This window comes from Cucurbita maxima, unplaced genomic scaffold (genome assembly GCF_002738345.1).
Source record: "Cucurbita maxima cultivar Rimu unplaced genomic scaffold, Cmax_1.0 Cma_Scf00027, whole genome shotgun sequence".
In the NCBI taxonomy this organism is placed as follows: Eukaryota; Viridiplantae; Streptophyta; class Magnoliopsida; order Cucurbitales; family Cucurbitaceae; genus Cucurbita; species Cucurbita maxima.
The window spans coordinates 3,370,883-3,390,874 of NW_019272043.1; the positions used below are offsets into that span (position 1 = coordinate 3,370,883).

A 19,992-nucleotide genomic window follows, 5' to 3' on the forward strand; every position below is an offset into this window, starting at 1 on the left:
TTCAAATCAAACTCAGTTTAATCGATGAATATAACTTAGTTAATTAATTCCCGTTTCTAAATTTAGGGTCGGAAGAAACGAGAAATAAGAAACAATGTCCACTTTGTATCGTTTTTACGAGTTTTTTAGGATTACACAAATACTATCATCTTTAGACTTTATCTTCCAGACTTTCTCAATTACACGTCTATTAGCGAGAAATTTTCATACCCTTGTAATGAATGCTTTGTTTATCTCTCTAACTGACATAGGATCTCACATTTATCGAACATATTTCTTCTTCTAGTTTCTTAAAAATAAATGTAACATGAAACACGAACGTTATCAAATGAGAGCTCAATTCTCTAGCATAACCCAAAAAAGGCGAGACCCCGAATTTCCTATACACAAACCGTACTTCCTCCCATCCACACACTACTATTAACCACACATAATGAATCAAACAAATAAAACCAAAAAGGTCCATTTGGAAATTCATCATCATAAAGGAAATTATCACCTCCAAGATGCTGACGTGGCAAGCTATCAACCGTTCTTTCTAGTGATCACAAAATCATCAAGAGCCTCATATTTTGAGAAAGCCATGGATGTGATAACCCTTTCTCCAATTCAATTTTAAGAAATAATTAATAATAATAATAATAAGAGATGACAAAAAAAAAATAAAAAAAAATAAATAAATAGGGACAGTGCCAAGTCAGCAAAGTTATCATCCACGTGGCAGAGAAATATTGGAAGATGGACAATGGCCGCAAATTGGCAATCCTTAATCAACTATAAATACAAAGAGAAGGCTTCCCATTTGTGGCCACGAGGCAGCAACAACCAGATCACAGAGCGTTGGTGAAAACACAAAAAAGATAAGATTTTTCACTTCATCAATGGCCTCTGCTTCTCTCCTCAAATCCTCCCCTGTTCTCGACAAGTGCGAGTGGGTTAAGGGCCAATCCCTCCGCCAGCCACCCCTCTCCGCCGTCCGCTTCCACCCCACCGCTGCTCCCTCCACCCTCATCGTCCGTGCCGGCTCCTACGCCGATGAGTTGGTCAAAACCGCCGTATTGTATCGTTCTATTTCACTCTGTTCATGTTTATACTCTGTTTTTCTTGCTGAACTTTAATGGGTTTCTTGCAGAAAACCATTGCGTCGCCGGGACGTGGGATTTTGGCCATGGATGAGTCCAATGCAACCTGTGGCAAGCGGCTGGCGTCGATCGGGTTGGAGAACACGGAGGCGAACCGTCAGGCGTACAGAACCCTGCTGGTAACTCCGCCGGACCTCGGCAAGTACATCTCCGGCGCTATACTTTTCGAGGAGACTCTGTACCAATCCACCGTCGATGGCGAGAAGATTGTCGACGTTTTGGTTAAGCAAGGCATTGTTCCTGGAATTAAAGTTGATAAGGTGAGTTCAAATTTTGAATTTTTTGAAGTATTGAGAGATTAAATATTGGGTACCCTGTTTTTTGGGGGAAAAAACAGGGGAAGTTTTGAGAGATTAAATAATGGGTGCTCTGTTTTTTGGGGGAAAAAACAGGGGTTGGTGCCACTTGCTGGTTCGAACAATGAATCATGGTGCCAAGGTCTCGATGGGCTTGATTCTCGTGCAGCTGCTTACTATCAGCAGGGCGCTCGTTTCGCCAAATGGTATCGAATCCTGTTCTTAATTTCTGTATCTCAAAGCTTAAAAAGGCTTAACAATGGCGGTTTTGCAGGCGCACAGTCGTGAGTATTCCCAATGGCCCATCGGCGCTCGCTGTCAAGGAAGCTGCTTGGGGGCTTGCTCGCTACGCTGCTGTCTCGCAGGTATCAACCAATCAACCCTCGTTGATTTTCATTAATGTTCACAACATATAAATAAATTTCGATCTTCATTAATGTTCACCACGTTTAAATAGAGTTTGATATTCATTAACATTTACAATGTTTAAATATGATACAAACTAACAACTAACGGTACAAGAACAAGTTCCTACTGTACAAGCTACCAACTAAGTCCTACTATACAAGCTATCAACTAACTCTTCCGACTGTACAAACTACCAACCAACTAATTACAAGTTCCTACGGTACAGACTACCAACTAGTTTCTACGGTACAAACTACCCACTCGCTCCTACTATATAAGCTACCAACTAGCTCCTACTATACAACTACCAACTAACGGTCTTTAGTTCTTATAAGACAAGTTACCAACTAACTCCTGCTCTACAAACTAATTCCTATCGATAAAGATTTTTTTTTTAACTTATTACATTTTATGATACTATCTTCAATTACATCCATCTATTTTAGCTTTGATATAATGTTAAGAATGAGAAACATAACAGAAACTTTCTCATTTTTTTTACATTTTAACAAAACTCCATTTAAATTCGAGTTTTTGATTTGAGCAATGGTTTTTGCAGGAAAATGGGTTGGTTCCGATCGTCGAGCCGGAGATCTTGCTCGACGGCGAGCATGGAATCGACAGAACTTTCGAAGTGGCACAGAAAGTTTGGGCAGAGGTGTTCTTCTACTTAGCAGAAAACAATGTTTTGTTTGAAGGAATTCTTCTGAAACCAAGCATGGTTACTCCTGGAGCTGAGTGCAAAGAGAAAGCCACCCCTCAGCAAGTGGCAGAGTACACTCTGTCTCTTCTCAAACGAAGAATCCCTCCAGCTGTTCCTGGAATCATGGCAAGTCATGAAAACAGAGCTCAAAATCATAACAAAAAACCAAACTTTTTAGTTTTTGATTCACTGAATCTGTTGTTTTGTGTTGTTTTTTTGTTATGGAACAGTTTTTATCAGGTGGGCAATCAGAGGTAGAAGCCACATTGAACCTGAACGCCATGAACCAAGCACCAAACCCATGGCACGTATCCTTCTCCTACGCTAGAGCCCTGCAAAACACTTGCTTGAAGACATGGGGTGGGCTGCCAGAGAATGTGAAGGCAGCACAGGATGCTCTGATTCACCGAGCCAAGGCGAATTCGCTCGCTCAGCTCGGGAAGTACAGCAGTGAGGGTGAGACTGCCGAGGCGAGCGAGGGAATGTTCGTCAAGAACTACTCGTACTGATCGATGAAGAACATGATGACAATGACGACGACGATGATGCTTTATAGCGATTTAAAAAGAACACAAAACTGTTTTTGTGTTTTCTTAGCAGCTTAATGAACATTTTGTTGATGAATTTAGTTTAGTTTGGTGTTTTGAATCTATGTAAGATACTTGAATTTGCATGAATCATGAGCTTATATATTATAATCAGGCTATGTTTGAAAAATATTACAAATTCATGACCATTTTAGATCAAGAACAACGAGGCAAGCCTTGTAGTTCATGAATTGTTATGGACCATAGAATCATGACTCATGCATCAAGACAAGAACGTGAAGAACATATCTCAACAGCTTAGAGTGAGAGAGACCACAGCATGGCAGGGAACCACCACTTGCATCATGGTCTGGGAAATTTTGGCTCCTACTTGATTTGATCTTGATTTGATCGATCGTTCAAATCAATAGAGATAGTGTTATTTACTTGTATAATACTCAACCGTTATCCTCTCGAACAAAGTATAGCACAGTTCAGTACTATGAATCTTTACTATGACTACACCTTTGAAGCTCACAATCGTGAGATCCCACATCAGTTAGAGAGAGAAACGAAGGATTCCTTACCTCTGAAGTTCACAACGGTGATATCCCACATCAGTTGGAGAGAGAAACGAAGGATTCCTTACCTTTGAAGTTTACAACGGTGATATCTAACATCAGTTGGAGAGGGGAACGAAGCATACCTTACAAGGGTGTGGAAACCTCTCCTTAACAGACGCATTTTAAAACTTTTTTGCTCGAGGGCATGACTTTGATAACAGAAATAGGAACAACGAACCTTCACAATAACGAGCTCTACCATGGATTTTCACTATGACTACACATTCGAGGCTCACGATGTCTTTGTTTGACACCTGACTCACTATGACTTAAACCTATGAGGCTCACAGTTTCTATGTTCGAGGGAATGATTTTGTACTAGAAATAAGGATAACAAACTTTCACGGTAACGAGCTCTACCACAAATCTTCACTATGAATATATTTTTGAGGCGTACAACTTCTTTAGTTTACACGTGAGTCATTATGACTGCTCCTTAAGAGCTCACAACTTCTTTGTTCGAAGGTCTGACACTAATACCAACAATTGGAGCAATAGAAATCCACAATAACGAGTTCTATCACAAATTTTCATTATAACTACACCATAGGAGCTCACAACCTCTTTGTTTAAGGGCATGACTCTGATACCACAAATAAGAACAACAAGCCTCCACAATGATACGATATGCTCTATTTTGAGTATAAGTTTTCATGTCTTTACTTTTGGTTTTCTCGAAAGGCCTCGTATCAATAGAGATAGTGTCCCTTACTTATATAACTCATGATCTTTCCTTTAATGACTCGATATGAGACTCGAACAATCCTCAGTCCATAACACTTTATCGCCCTTTAAATTCTTTCTTGACTTCGTATCGGTCGACTCAGGCGTTTTTGAGTCCGTCCAAGCAAATGAAATAAGGTGAACTTGACGTGTTTCGAAGGCGAAAAGATGAGAGGAAGCAACATGTGGTGTTACTTGAGAGGAGGTACAAGTGAGAAACTTAGAACAAAAACATGTGTAGCCACAAATTTTGGTGCTACTTGACAACAAATAAGTGTGTGAAGTTTAAACAAGAACATCTGCAGCCTTAAATTTTTGAGTGTTCTGTGTACTGTTCCACCCATCTAGTTTGTGATAATAATTTCAAAACAAAAATAAAGGCGAGGGATGTTTAGATGACTCGAAAACCCGATCAATTTGGACTGTCTAGTTGGGTAGGATTAGACTTTTTTTTTCGGACTTGGGTTAGGTTCAACTTTTAAAAAACTGAAAATTTTGAGTTGGTTAGCAGGTTTACATTTTTCGGTCGGGTCAATCCGACCAACCCAAAAATAGGGCTACAACTTATAATAGACTAACATCACTGTTACTAGATATTGTCCACTTTGGTCGGTTACAATTGGTACCAGAGTCAAACATTGGTCGGTGTACCAGCGAGGACGCCGGGTCCTCAATGAAAGTAGATTGTGAGATCACACCTCGGTTGGAGAGGGGGAACAAAGTATTCCTTGTAAGAATGTGGAAACCTCTCCCTACATATGCATTTTAAAAACCGTGAGGCTAACAACAATACGTAACGAGAAAAAACGGACAATATATGTTAGCGGTGGACTTGAGCGGTTACAAATGGCATCAGAACCGGGTACTGGGCGGTGTATCGGCGAGGACGTTGGCCCCCAATGGGTGGATTATGAGATCTTATGTCAGTTGGAGAGAGTAACGAAACATTCCTTATAAGGATGTGGAAACCTCTTCCTATCATACGTGTTTAAAACCATGAGACAGACGACGATACATAACAAACGGACAATATCTGTTAGTGGCGAGTTTGAACTGTTACACAACTCAACTCAACCCTACTATACTCACTATACTTTTAAGATCATAGTGATTAAGAATATGTAACGTTTGTAATCGATCTTAATGACGTATTGTGACTTATGAATATTTAATATTTGAATTTCATGAAATATATCGTAGATAAATAGAATTTTTTTAACAATTAAAAAAAAAAATCTGACAACCCATCCCGCTCCAACTTGTGAATAGAGAGTCGGGTCGTGAATTTTATTCTAGTTGAAAATGTCAATTTTTCTAATATAAACGATAAAAATAAAATAGGATTAAAATACGAGTTTAGTTCCATACTTTAAATATAATTTTATTTTAGTTTATAATTTGAAAATGTCGAAAATTTAGTTATAAATTCAATAAATTTTAAAAGTTTAATTTTTATTATAATAATATTTTCCGTACTAAACGGTGCGTTTTGATCGTCCAACCCATTAAACGGCGTCATCTCCGGTGTTAGTCCCTAAGAAACAACAACTAAGTGATTCCAAAGCCATTTCTAGAGAGAGAGAGAGAGAGAGATGAGCATTTCGTCGACGGCGGGATATTTGGCTCGGCGAGCCGCCCAGAGGGAGAGGGTTCGGATTCTTTACCGGCGAGCCCTCAAAGAGACTCTCAACTGGGCCGTCCATCGTCATCTCTTTTACCGAGATGTATACAATTTTTCTTTTCCTTCTATTTCCTCCTCTGTTTTCAGATTTCTTCGATCCTAAACTGATTTGGTCATTTCTTTCTAATCGAGCTTTGATTCAGGCTTCCGATCTTCGGGAGAGATTCGAGGCAAACAAGAACGTGGTGCGTTCTCTATTTGTTCCTTCAATTTTTGTTTTTTGTATCGATTTTTTTGCTCTTTTCTGCATTGCGATCTATTTTGAGTTAGTTGACCTAGGGGAGCTGTAGTCCAATTTACTTGCGTTGAGTTTTCTTACGAGCATTTGGCGTTTAAATTGTTTTATGACACTTGATGGAACATTAAATTGTGGTTTGTATTGATAGTTTTGGATGGGTGCTTATATGGTGCTTTAGTCTCTTTATTCTCTGGGATGAGCATTGTTGATTGATCCTTGAATTTCATCTGTTTACTGTATTTGGAAAATTGTGTATTTTACAAACGAAATGTTACGATTTGCCGGGAATTGATTAGGATGATCGTCCATATTCAAAGGATTTGTGCATGGAAGTTGTGTAGGTTGTCCTTTATTTATTTCAATAACATGTGGGAGTGAAGATTCAGGATATATGTCTTAACCTATTAAGCTATTTTCAAGGCAACTGTAGGATGCCCCTTATGTAAGGATTATATTGTCTCCAATTTGTGTTTCAAATAAGTAAGCCTTCTCTTATATAATTTTGTATTCCTAAAAAATTGAACAATTGAATAGGTTTTCTTATGTATGCATAGCTTTCTCCTGCTCCATGGATTTAAAGTATAAAAAAAAAAGTTTGAAATTTGATGTTGGACTGCACTGTGAAACTTATCGGAATTAACTTCTAATTATATTTGTGACCTAGCGAGCTTTGAGGGGTTTCAATAAACTCAGAGTAGGACTTAGAGATCCAATTATGTTTTTGGAATTTTGTTTAAATCTGGGATCTAGATTAAGGGAGTGTTCAAGCTCTGAATATGTTGCAAGGTCTACATGTATGGACTGACCAGATTTTAGCTAGCAAGCTATAATTTCAGTTTCTTTTCTATTGATCTATGCTGTTATGGATCCTTCTTTGGGTTAATTTTCAGGAAGATCTTGACACAATAGACAAGCTGATAGCTGATGGGGAAGCTTCCTATAATAAGTGGCGACATCCTGATCCCTATATCGGTAAGCACAATCATAAATGGGTTAGATCATGTGTCAGTTAACAAAAGAAAGCAACTCTACATGCTGCCAAATTGAATGCTGTTACTGATTATGTAGTATGTTAATAATGAAATTGACTACTGTTAAATTTTTGGTCTTCAACTTTAATCTGCCCCGAGTATGGTTTCTGTTTATTTTAAATACCACTAAAATGTTGTTTTTCTTTTCTTCCCTTTTGAATAATAGAAATAGCATCATGGAAACCATATGAACATAATATTTGTGAGTTTAGTGAAAAAAACCTATGATTTTTCTCATCCTAAGAATCAATTCAGTAGGTTGGAATTATAGTAACTAGCCACCACGTCTTGGCTTTTCCTTTAGGGGTCGTTTCTTCTGTATCAAATAATCTACGATGCCTGCAACTTTGGATGCTTGATAGTGAAAGATTATGGTTTTCAATATTTATTAAGATGCTTGCAAATAATAAACCATTGTGTTATTTTGCAATAACTACTCCATTAGATTGAAAAAAAGAAATCAACTTTGTTCTGACCATGTCATTGTTACTAGTTTATTGTTATTTATTCAATGTATCAAATTTGTCAAATTACCTTTTTACTTTCTCTTTTAAATCAACTTATTTACATTAATTTAATATTTTAATTAATTTATATTAGTTTTAGATTCTCTTGTGAAATAGTATTTTAACAGTTAAGTTTGTGTACTTTTTTCATATGAATATAGTTTACTTACATGATATATTGTTGAATTCCTAGAATTAGTTACTGTAATATTGTTTTTTTTTCCGTTGGTTGACTGGTGAGGATCTTGGATAGAAGTGGTAAGAGTTTTATTTTTTATTTTGCTTATTTTCCGAACAATAAAACTAGAGTGAGAGTGGTTAATAGGATTATTGTCTCAAAAGTCTAATGAAGGGAAGAGTAAGAAAATGGACTAGATGCCATACCATAATGGATGCCTTGGTATCTTAGATTCTCAGGATCGTTTAATACTACCAATTAGACCCAATCATATGAATACCCATCCATCCCCTTAACATCCCTGATTGCATCAAAGTAACCAGCTCCATATTGGGTTATGAGGATATTTGCTTCATAAAAGATCTTCAGTCCCATATGTGTGTTAACCTCTGCAAAAAGCTTTTGTGAAATGTAGTTTTCTTTTTCATAGAGTATCATGGTCTTCAATGAGTTTGGAACACATGTCGACAATTCTGGAATATATTTGTAGATGATAATTAGTCAAGTTGCAAACATATTTATCTAATAAGGCTTCCTTCCCCCCTTCCAACCCACAAATGGTTGCCTCCTGGTATTCAACTTTTTATCACAATTTCATGTCTGTTATTTCAATCTTGCTTTGATGTACTGTATTTGTGCAGCCATTTATCCTTTAATATTTTTTCCTTTTCCTTTATACTGCAGTTCCTTGGGCTCCTGGGGGTTCTAAGTTTACGCGAAACCCAACTCCACCTCCTGGGGTAAGTTTCTTTTAAAAAGAAGGTTCACTTATTCTTTTAAATTTTTGTTTTCTAAATATTCATTCCTTCTCTTCATTTCTTCACGATGTATTTTATTATTTGCATATATCTAGTTTTTATGCATTACAGAATTATCTAGCATCGTTAACCACCTTATCATTAGGACTATTTAAGAGTGACCATTTTATAGAGGCCATAACAATTATAAGCGCTCTGCATTTCGCTCATTACTCTAAGCATAGGTCAACTAGCATGAGTCATGTGTCCTCAACCAAGAGGTTAGAGGTTCAAATGAAATGTTCAAAAAGAAACACAACGTCGTGACATGTGTATATTTGTTCCCATGTGACATTGTTTTTTAAAAATATAATGCACTTCTGAAAGTTAGACTCTCTTTGCCCTACACTAGGAGCACTTGAAAATGAAAAAGAGGACAATAAGAGCACAATAATCTTCTTTGGCCGTTTTATTCTTGTCATGTGCTGATGGCTTGAGATCTCTACTTTGACCCTTGGATTAATTTTTATGTACTGTTAGACTGTAGTATCGAACAGATTCACTGACGCCAGCATCTGTGTATAATGGTACAGGTTGAGATAATATATAACTATGGACGGGAAGATCACTGAAATCTTCATTTTCTGGTAACGAATAAAGGTAAGCTTACGTTTGGATGCTGATAGCAACAAAGCCTATTTTCCCCAATCTGAATGCAACTCGAGTTCGATTGTTATTGGCTTATATTATTGTACGTAACTGACGAGTTGGTAATATTGCATGGAAATTATTAAACTGAAAAAATGAGTCCTTTACCGAGTGAAATTTGTAAAACTCATTTTACCTGATGTTACTGAAAACAATTTTCCAAAGATGAAAAACAGAGAAATTATTAGCCTACTGTTTCGAATCGCTCTCACTTTTTTTCTAAGAAACCATTTAGTAATACTACAATTAACAATAGTTTTCAGTAATTATATTCACTTAAAGTCTTGGATATTTTTTGGTTGGAGTTCTTATATAGAAAGCTATATCTTGACTGGTGCAGGTTTAAATGGTTGGTTGCTTCGTCTGAGTTGATGATAAAAGGAGCTTTTTGATGTGTAAACTTTGAATGAACACAAATCATAGTAATTCCTTGTTGATTTGCTTTCTACTTTTTCTTAGATATGCAAATTTGACGTAGAAAAATCACCATTGGAACGGTGAGTGATGTTGCAACTCTTGGTTAATTTAAGCGTTCATCCTTTGCATGACCTGCCTGGAACTATCCCTTTTTCATTGCTTCACTGACCTTTCGTTTTGACTTAACGAAACGACTTCAACTTAATAACAATCAATTGATTGAGTATTTTTCTATTCATGTGGGTTTCTGTTTTCCTCCCAAAGGATCTTGGCTGTCATTTCATTGGATGTTGAGACCGTGGCTACTTCGATATACTTCGGTGACGGTGAATTACATGACCTTTTAGATATACTAAGAAAGGTTTCTGGTAATTGAAGGCTGCTTTCTTTCTTTTGGGATGGTTTCAGAGATGAGCGCTTGTGAAAATTATTATCTGACAACGGAACATGAAAATACTTTCATGCAAGTCTAAGGTCAAAATGCTTTTACCAAAATAAAATTACTTTTCAAGATGCTCTATATGTAATTTTTACAAAAGTGCTCATTTTTAAATCTATGCCAACAAAATATCCGTCGTAAAAATGACTAGAGTTTGGTTGGTTTGATAGAAAACCTTTCATGGTAGAAATATTTTAAAATTGTCTTAAAATTATGAGAAAGGGCAATATGTAATAGGTCAAACCGTACAATATCAAAATTTTAAAACTGTGAGACAAACAGTCAAAACGTACAATATCTTCTAGCAATAAAATTCAATTCTAACAGTAAAATTCATCAATATCTAGAAAACTTGCACTTTATCAAACCTAGAAAATAGAAAATAGATGGAATTCTAAAATTAACTCGGACAAATTGTGCTAATTCCATTTTCAATTTGTAGCATGACTTCTAATTTGAGCGGCAGATTCTATCCTATACTGTGGACAGAAAGGCCACATTAATAGCAGATTTGATACCCAACATTGAGTCAAGTTTACCCTAAAAGAATTGAAATAAGATTCTAAATAAAAGAAAGAACATATGACCACCTCAAAGAAGATTTTAAATAGCAACGATTTCTGATTTACGCAATGTACAATTTCTGATAAATAAAAGAACATATCTGTGCATGAAAATCTTACATTTCAACTAAATTTTCACTTGTAAAACTGTTGCTATCACAAAAGCATAGTAGATAAAACAGGATAAATAGCGTTGATGTCGACAATAGCCTCGGTATCTCGCTATCCTCTCAATGAATACTTCTTCCCAGCAAATGGCTGGAACTTCGCCTCTTCTTTCTCTTTGGGCTGCTGCTCTTGCTTACCATCCTTCTCAGTTTCCTGGAACATATCAGCTTTACAGTCAGTTTATCATTTTTATTTAAGTTATTTTGTATGACAAGGAGTATTAACAGAGGGAAGGAACGTGCATAAAATGACACAAAGAAAAAGGCCAAACCTTCTTAGTTTCCTTGGGATTTCGGCTTGCATTTGCTCCGAAGACGAGCTTTCCCTGAGACTGCCTCGTAGCATTTTGAGAGCTAGACCCAGCAGAAGGCTGGCCACTAACGTTTCTGGTATCAATTTGCTTGTCTTTGGATGCTGAAGTTGAAGATAATGACGGCTGTTGCTTAGATGGTTTCCCGTCTAAACGCCTCCCGACTCCAGTGAACGGGTTGAATTTGGGTTCAGCTTCTGCAGTGGGTTGCTCGTCTGTAAGAAAAAGAATATGCATTTGGTCACATTTCAATCTGATCACATAGAGAAATTGGCAAAGACAAGCAGAGTTCTATGTTGCTATGTAAGTTCATAAAGTCACACCACATAAATAAAACATCAGGTCTGACCTTGAACTGGAGCCTTTCCCGTAGGAAGGGAAGCAACTGGCTTTTGAGGTTCTTTGTAGTCTAAAGGGGGTGCAAAGTCCACTTCACAGTCGGTCTCAATTATGCTTATAGCATTTGAAGGCTTCGTTTCAATTATATCAATGTAATATTTCTTGTTGTTATATGCCACCATGATGCTGTCCCCAGTTGTCAGGCATGAAAAGTTTCTCAAAGTCGTCTCCAAGCTGACATATGGAACAAGACTGTACGGTTAATCGAATGCTTTACATACAATTTTCTTTCATGAAAATCGAACTTTCATTGAGAAAAAATTAAAAGAATGTATGGGCATGTGAAAAAAAGAAAAGGTCATAAAAGGGGCGCCAAGCTACAAAAAGGAGCTTTAATCAAGCAAGAAGACCCATCGAACAGTTGCAAAAGACCGACTCCGCATAATAGCACAAGCTACAACCTGCCACATAAACAATCCTTACTCGCGAAAAGGCAAAAAATGAAATACCATGGACAAGTCTACTAGTATCCCCTGGATCAACAAAGCTAAAACCAAACTCCCCAAAGAAACAGCACCAAAGCAAGTGATAATATCAGAGTATATGAACAAGGTTCTTAGCTGCCCTCTTGAAAATAATACAACAAAATGGCCCTACGAAGAGGGGCACTTGGGTCAAAATTCGATCCAAAGCGTTATCCTTTACATGCCAAACCTGCCTCACAAAAACTTACCTTCACCTTCCACAAAGATAAGAAGACAAAAGCACTCAACAAGGCAAGACTAACTACACACTCAAAAATAAAAATAAAAATATGCACGAAAAGCCCTTGGATAGACAAGGACTCCAAAGGCAATCATCCCTCTATTCAGACTGAACCAAAACTCACTAATCAGGGATAACAAAGCTATAACATTTATTACTTCCCTCTTGATTAACGCATGATATAAACCAAAGGAGGAAGAAGGGTGGCTTCAAAAGAAAAATGAGAGCAAAAGGAATGAAGCCACCAATTGATTCCTCAACGAAGCCTAGTGATATAATTGAGGAAACAAGGAGCTCTATCCTCAACCACTTACTTATCCTGCCAAAGCCATTTTAGACAACAGAGCCTTGTTTCTCACCCTTACATTATAATGCCTAAACATCCTAAGTCGAACGACCTAGACTCCACCTCCCAACTCACAAGATGTGAGCCTCTCCATTTATCCACCCCTCTCATCATAAGACATCCCTTATTAGCTTTTCCTAACTGACACAAATAGGCATTCTAGAAAGGGACCTGAAATAGGTAGGGACGCCACAGAAAACAGACTGAATAAGAGTGAGTGAGTCTCCCACCTTTTGAAAAGAAACTCTTTCTCCAAGAAGCTAAACTCTTACGGATCTTATTGTAGACCAGATCCATGAATGAGGGTCTCCTTCAGGACCAAGAGGGAGACCTAAATTGGAAGAAGGGAAGACACCAACCTTACACCCTATGAAAGATGCCCATCTGCCCAACCTAATAGGGTCAGAGTTAAGGCCCAAGATCTGACACTTGTCTCTGCTTATCTAAAGCCCTAAACTAGCCCAAATAAGTTAGGATCTGATTCAGGTTATGGAAAGAATTCACCTCACTGGACAAGAAAAAAGTGTATTATCAAACGGGAGATGAGACAAGGCCATTTTATCCCTCCCAACCTAGAACCCTATTACCCTTCACCCTTTCGAGATGGTCCTACTCAAGATGTTCACAACCAAGAGAGGGTCACATTGTCTGCGATCTCTATCCTTCCCTAGGATTACCATTGACCAAAATGGAATGCCCAACTGTCCTGAGCTAATTCTACTCTCTTTCAAGTTAATTCTTCCAAGTTTAGAGAATAAAGAACTACGTTCATCTGGCAAGAACCTAAGCTGCATATTGGTTGTGTTGGGAGGAATGGCATTTTGCAACCTGGGGTCTATAGGTAGAAGCAACCGATAAATGAAATTTAGCACGAAGACATGCGATTGATACATTAGACAGGTTAAAATCTTGTCTATACTACTACTATTCAGAAATTTTTTTGGAAATTTAGAATATATGAAGTCTATTTTTCTTTAGGATAAGAAACAAACATAAATGACTTGAAAATGTATACACGAGGAGTGAAGGAAGAAGTAATCCAACCCAACCTAGAGATGAAAGGTTAGTACAAGAAAGCTATTCAGTTAACAAAAACCAAATAAGATTAAACTCGATAGATTTAAATCTTTTCAAAATCCCCCCATACAAAACTCCCACAAAGCGAAAAAGATTACATAAAGGGAACTTATTTAAGGCCACTCTACTTCTAAGGCTCAAGGCTCCTTGATAGGATAATGAAGAGAATTTTGATTGGGTCTTCATTCACTTTCTAATTACGGATTATCTATGAAATGGTTTCTTACCAAAAATAAAAAGTAAAGGACAGAGATAACCATTGCAAATTCTTAAACCAAAACTCTGCGATAGAGTCTCCCATGTCACACTATTATTCACACCAACTAAAATATCCATAAATGCAACCCAATTTTGAATCTCTAACTTTAGGTCAGGTTCCTTCAGAAGAACTACTTCAACACTGAGAATCCCCGATAAAAACCTCCAACATAGAGTTACGATAGGCTACGGCGATCATATAATCTCAAGAACAAAAAGGCAAAGGAGCAATCCATAAGCTATCTAACTTCTTAAGTGTGACCATGTTCTACCTGACCAATCTTGAAAGAAAAACTACAGAGGGAGTGAGCTTGGGTGTGGTTTCCAAGGGACACCAACTGTTGCTGCTCAACCCAGATTGGCTCTCACCATGCTTACTAACAATGATCAACACCAAGTGAGTTTCTAGGAGGAACTCAAACATATTAACAAAGAGAGAATTAGTCTTCTCCTCACGCAGCAAAACAGGGTCTGTCAAACTTTATGGAAGAGGGGCAGTGTCTGCATGCACCAGAAATGCAACAACTCCCCTCTTCACAACTTACAAGTATGGTAGTACCCTCCTATTGAAGGTTTGATCAATCGACATATCCTTCATAGCTATCGATCTTCCATCTTGACCAAATTTATTTGGAGCGTTCATAGCTACCAATCTTCCACATTGACCAAATTTATTCGAAGCTTTCATAGCTCCCTCCTCCAAATAAATTTGGTCAAGGTGGAACCTTGGTAGATATGAAAGCTCCACAGATTAATCAGACCTCCTAGAATAGAATGGCTCTAATACCATATTATAAATGTATATTATTTTGCTCACATTTCTTCTTAATTTTCAAAAAGATGCATGTGCATTTTACAATAAGGGACTGTTAACTAATTATTTAGATATTAGGTAACAATACACAAAAATAAATCTAACTAAATCCCTAGATAAAAAGTAATAATACAGAGAAATAAATCTAACTAAATCCCAAGATATTAGATAACAATACAAATATAATTAAGGATTAAGGCCATTCCTTCATCACATCCTAACGAGGAGGAAAATGTAGTATTTCTCCTTAATCCATTAGAATCTAGCCTAGATTTCTTTCATTCTTGAGAGGAAGGACTTACTAAATTTTGAACTACAAAGGCTAGGAGAATCAAGTAGATTTTGGTCTTCTTCAAGAAAAATACTATCCACAGTTCATAATGAGGGTCTTCAAGTTAAAAATTCTTAAATGCCTCAATTCCAAGATTAGAGATGAAGGGGAAAAAATTGAAAAGTTAATAATCAATAACTCACATGGCTTTTGGATTGGATATATCCAAGAAGTCCATTGTATGAGGTTGTAATTTAACATAAGTTCCCTTTGGTAGAGTAACATTCTTCACTTGCACAACGTCTCCCTCCTGTAAAAGCATATTCTCCATCATCTGTAGAGGAAACTAAGCAATCAGGACATGTTACATGAAAGAAATCACGCTGGACACACAAATAAGCTGAGAAATGCACTTAGTGATTACCCAATAAGGCATATAGATCATTCCCTCTTCAGCAATGAACTCGAGGACACCACAGTGGGACAGTCGTTCAGTAACATCATTCCGAAGCTCAAACAACATCGGATAATCAATATGTAAAGATGCTGCAGATATTAGTTTAATTTTGGATTACCATTGCACAATACATGGAGAACAAAACATATATAATTAAGGGAAAAAAAAAGTCGAAGAACTTGAGTCATAGCAACAGCAGAAAGTACCAAGGCGATCGAGTGCAGAAGGCGGCATTATGACTGAAATGAAGAGGTAAATATACAATGAAACATTAGCAAGAATGGGATGTTTGACCATAGGAAGTAACATAAATCATAAAACTTACTTTTGTCACCAGTTTCAAGTTGTGGCTGCAAAATAGATGAAATAGACAGGGATTAGAATAGAAAAAATTATGTTGAATTTTTAAAAAGATATTTCAAAATATAAAATCAAAATTCCATCTCTATATGCCTAAATTTACCAAGCTAAATAAATCAAAAATTAGTTGGTCAAACTACGAAAGCACATCCATAACTCAATTAGACCAACATCCTTCTCCTCAATACTTCATTATAAAAACATTGTTGATGTGCATAATAAGATGAGGATGTCTAATTAAATAAAATAATCAGCTGGCTTCACTATTTATAGACTGAAGAATGATGATGGAACTAACAGCTTTCAGTAACCTTTTGAAAGAAACTTACAGCCTGAATAAGTAAATGACTGAGCTTAAAATAATGTTCAGCTACCTTTTCAATAAAAGATGCAGGATAACACCGATATGTTTGCTCAAATGAAGTCCCATGATATCCATATCCGTCGAAAAACTGCACAACCACAGCAAACATTTGAGCTTACATTATAATGCTGTTGTAAGCTTTAAACATTAAAGAACACAAATTAAAAAGATCATGTGTCGACAAGTAGCATTACAGTAATATTCCATGAGTGGACCATAGATTAATGCTCCCACAATAAAAGATCGTGCCTATTGCAGTTCTATATTGGGAGTCTTAGAATTAGACTAGCAATTATTTTTTTTAGAGTAGATTCGCATACAATGATGGAAAAGCTGTTACAAAAACCTTCTAAACAAATAGTGCAGATTTGTTTTGCCATTCAAATTTTAAGAGACTAGATTAGAAACAATTTTCTGCTTTAAAATTATAAAAGAAAAAGTTTCTTTGATGAATTTTTATTTTTTGGCAATATATTTTTTTAAGCACAATTTAAAAGAAGATGGAAGATAGATAGAAATAGAATCTCTATGTTTTCATACATTTCAACGATCAACCCATACAGCTTTAAAATTAATCTGTAAAAGAAATTTGAGAACATATTTAAACAGCCCACAAATATCAATATAAACCATAAAAAATTATGAGAGTGGGAGTGGAGGGCTTGGCTAAACTATGAGTTAAATAACTTACCATGGTGTAGATCCTTGAAGAGTGTCAAGCCAAAAACTGAACCTACGAATGGAAGTACAAAATAGTTAAAAAAGAGCAGCTCAAGATAGAAGACAAAACCAATAAGATAAGAGACTCTCCATTTAACGAATACCAAGGTAAACACATTAACAAGTAAATCATAAATACACCAGTTCTGAAACTCATAATTTAATCGAAGTAAGCACAGCCCTCACCTCACACGCACACACAGACACTGAGATCAAACGCTTCATCACATACACAAGCAAGTTCCAAAATTTTAACCATAGCTTTAGAGACAAAATGTGGGGAAATTAGCTGCATTAGATATCCCGTCTCAATTATTCCTTATCCAACCCTAAAGAAACTACAACCTTTACTCCGATGCAAGCGCAATCTCAGCTAGTTTATCATACTTCAAAAACAGGATATTAATCACAAGCACAAAAAATTGTTCGAATCCTTTTCTCCAATTTCCACGAAAACAAAAAGTAAATAAAGGAATCAAACAAAGCTAATTAGGGAGAATATTTACAGAAAACGAAAATCTGATTCGCAACAGAAGTGAAATAAATAAAATTTCAATGAATTTGTTCGGATCGGAAAGTAATCTACACAAGTATAAACAGTGAGAACGGAACTGATCGGAAAAAAGGAATTGGAGTATCGGAATTGAGAGAAACCTCTGACCGACTTACCAAACTCCGACGAGAGAATTGCAGAAACGAAAGGTCGAAGTGGGCGAGATTTGCGTGCTTATAATTATTTATTATTTCCTACTATCTCTTTATATATATATATATATATATATATCAAATAAAAAATAAAAAATAAAAATCTTTACCTTAGCCTATATCTCCAAGTCAAGATAGATTCCCCGCTAAAAATTAGCTGGAATAACTATTTTTAAATATTCACCCGATTTTTTTTATTTTTAATATAATTTTTATTAAAAAATATATAAAATTAATAATATTTCATAAACAAAAATATAATATAATATTCCATCGAAAATGGACTTTTAAAATGGTAATTAATATGTTAATAAGGAAAATATTGATATAAAATAAAATTTGAATGCTGATCAATATTTCTATAAATATTATATAAATAAAAATATATATATAATTAATATTTAAATTAATAAGCAAGGATTTTGCAAATTTGCAAATTAATTTTTAAAAAATGTGATGATATTTTGTTAGGTAAAATCTTGTTAAAATCTTAACTAATAATCATATCACATCAATTTTAAATTTTAGTAAATGAATCTTTAGATTATTTATTATAATTTTATATAAATTTTATATTTTAATAAATCAATTTAGATTTTATTTTAAAATTATTAATTCATAATTCTTGGGTTTAAAATGACATAAATAGATATTAGTGACTAAGAACCGTTTTACACATATATTCTTTGACTTTTTTTTAAAATTAATTTTAACGGAATTAATTTTCTTATTAATTTGATAGGATTTATTTAGGTAATTTTGTTAATTTTAAATAAAAATCAATTATAAATATTTTATAAATTATTTTCTCTCAAAATTTCAACTAAATAAAATCCTTTAACTATTTATTTAGAACAAAACTCTATAAAACCCGACACATATACCCATGGCTCGACCCGATGGCTACCCGCACCTCCTTCAGCTGCACACTTGTGTAGCGGCTTGATTGCCTCGGCTTGACGGCTCGATTGACTTGGCTTCTCGACTTAGGCAGATTGATATTATAAACTTTATACCGTTTCCTAAGTTTTCGACCCTCTTAAAGCCATTTTTTTTATCTTATTAACGGCATTTGAGGTAGACTCCCCTTTATTCAAGTTTAGGTAGTTTTAGGACTTGTATTAGAAATAATCATCATATTTAGCTAGACTAAAATGTGAAAACTGTCATAAGTATGGATTATAGATTGACATAGGTTAAATTAAACGTTGAAGAATATTCTCGATTAGGAACTTTGGCCAAGGCCAATCAAACATGTGACTGTTGGAGTTACATCATTGCGATGTATAATGGTGCACGTCTTGTGGTCTCCTTTATTATTTTATGTTATGTGTGCTTTATGTATTGACATGTGATACTATGCTATGTATGCATGTAATATCCATTACATCATGTTATGAACGAATTGAAATGTTATACTATGAATGTAAATCATGCAGACCTCATGCATGTATACATGTCATGTGCATCATGATACTTTCTTATTATGTTATGTTAGTACAAACACATACCTTCAATATTTATGTTCATTATGATATCATGCGAGTCTTTTCTTTTTTGTGGCATTTGACAATTTGTAAAGTGTTGTGTCCAACCAAGTCAGGCATAGGAGTATGTATACGAGCCCACCTGATGGGTCCATGTGAGCGTACGTGGGCCAAATTCCACACATAAAACCCTACTCGGAACCGAAAAGAGCCCAAGGCCCTGTTACGATTTTAGGCATATTACGATATTAAAGGATATGTCCCAAATCATGTTTTGTGTGTGAGTGCACAGATGACGATGAATGCTATAAAGGTCATGGAAGTTAAGATAGGTGGCACGGTTTGAGTAGTTAATAGATGGTTTATTTATGTTTCATGTTAAAAGATTATGTTATTCCAAACTTCTCATTTTGATTTAAATATGTAAGTTCGTAGCTTTATTTGAAAGTATTTATTATGAGATGCATCGATGGATGACTCGTGTAAGTGGTAGCTTCAGACTACAACACAGGAAATTTGTGGGTTCTTAAGAAAGTTATAAATGAGTTCAGTTACTTTATCAATGACATTTAGAAGAGAAGATCACTTACAAGTTCCTATCATTATCGTGAGTGAGCGTGCAAAGAACATG

At 35.8% G+C, this 19,992-nt stretch overlaps 3 protein-coding genes across 5 annotated transcripts; 2 read left to right on the top strand and 1 right to left on the bottom strand.

Annotated features, from left to right (window-relative positions):
• The first annotated feature begins 805 nt into the window (after positions 1 to 805).
• On the top strand, positions 806 to 3,260 carry LOC111499668 (fructose-bisphosphate aldolase 1, chloroplastic). Its single transcript, XM_023151295.1, has 6 exons — positions 806 to 1,055; positions 1,133 to 1,402; positions 1,535 to 1,644; positions 1,713 to 1,803; positions 2,406 to 2,675; positions 2,780 to 3,260. Exons 1-6 carry the CDS (start codon positions 882 to 884, stop codon positions 3,056 to 3,058), a joined length of 1,194 nt encoding a protein of 397 aa, XP_023007063.1. The 5' UTR covers positions 806 to 881; the 3' UTR covers positions 3,059 to 3,260.
• Positions 3,261 to 5,946: 2,686 nt separating this feature from the next.
• Positions 5,947 to 10,050, top strand: LOC111499865 (NADH dehydrogenase [ubiquinone] 1 beta subcomplex subunit 9-like). The gene is made up of 6 exons (XM_023151572.1): positions 5,947 to 6,146; positions 6,247 to 6,288; positions 7,232 to 7,313; positions 8,741 to 8,796; positions 9,387 to 9,453; positions 9,842 to 10,050. The coding sequence occupies exons 1-5, from the start codon at positions 6,015 to 6,017 to the stop codon at positions 9,423 to 9,425; spliced, it is 351 nt and encodes a 116-aa protein (XP_023007340.1). The 5' UTR covers positions 5,947 to 6,014; the 3' UTR covers positions 9,426 to 9,453; positions 9,842 to 10,050.
• An 890-nt stretch (positions 10,051 to 10,940) lies between these two features.
• On the bottom strand, positions 10,941 to 17,916 carry LOC111499655 (ubiquitin fusion degradation protein 1 homolog). 3 transcript variants are annotated; one of them, XM_023151280.1, is made up of 10 exons: positions 17,839 to 17,916; positions 17,141 to 17,182; positions 16,460 to 16,537; positions 16,051 to 16,075; positions 15,932 to 15,964; positions 15,693 to 15,814; positions 15,472 to 15,602; positions 11,748 to 11,971; positions 11,360 to 11,613; positions 10,941 to 11,241 (listed from the first exon to the last, which is right to left on the bottom strand). In XM_023151280.1, exons 2-10 carry the CDS (start codon positions 17,141 to 17,143, stop codon positions 11,143 to 11,145), a joined length of 969 nt encoding a protein of 322 aa, XP_023007048.1. In that variant the 5' UTR covers positions 17,144 to 17,182; positions 17,839 to 17,916; the 3' UTR covers positions 10,941 to 11,142. The 3 variants fall into 3 exon arrangements, with proteins under 3 accessions (XP_023007048.1, XP_023007049.1, XP_023007051.1); XM_023151281.1 differs by having other exon boundaries at positions 17,141 to 17,176; positions 17,839 to 17,904; XM_023151283.1 differs by lacking the exon at positions 17,839 to 17,916 and adding an exon at positions 17,356 to 17,546.
• Between the last annotated feature and the right edge of the window lie 2,076 nt (positions 17,917 to 19,992).

What these genes read in the sequence shown, in the direction of transcription:
- LOC111499668 (XM_023151295.1), top strand. Translation starts at nt 882, where the DNA reads ATGGCCTCTGCTTCTCTCCTCAAATCCTCCCCTGTTCTCGACAAGTGC. An exon ending in ATGAGTTGGTCAAAACCGCC is followed by an intron (nt 1,056 to 1,132) that starts GTATTGTATCGT and finishes GGTTTCTTGCAG; the next exon opens with AAAACCATTGCGTCGCCGGG. An exon ending in CTGGAATTAAAGTTGATAAG is followed by an intron (nt 1,403 to 1,534) that starts GTGAGTTCAAAT and finishes GGGAAAAAACAG; the next exon opens with GGGTTGGTGCCACTTGCTGG.
- LOC111499865 (XM_023151572.1), top strand. Translation starts at nt 6,015, where the DNA reads ATGAGCATTTCGTCGACGGCGGGATATTTGGCTCGGCGAGCCGCCCAG. An exon ending in TCGAGGCAAACAAGAACGTG is followed by an intron (nt 6,289 to 7,231) that starts GTGCGTTCTCTA and finishes GTTAATTTTCAG; the next exon opens with GAAGATCTTGACACAATAGA. An exon ending in ACATCCTGATCCCTATATCG is followed by an intron (nt 7,314 to 8,740) that starts GTAAGCACAATC and finishes TTTATACTGCAG; the next exon opens with TTCCTTGGGCTCCTGGGGGT.
- LOC111499655 (XM_023151280.1), bottom strand. An exon ending in TGATCTATATGCCTTATTGG is followed by an intron (nt 15,603 to 15,692) that starts GTAATCACTAAG and finishes TTTCCTCTACAG; the next exon opens with ATGATGGAGAATATGCTTTT. An exon ending in ATATCCAATCCAAAAGCCAT is followed by an intron (nt 11,972 to 15,471) that starts GTGAGTTATTGA and finishes TCCATATGTCAG; the next exon opens with CTTGGAGACGACTTTGAGAA.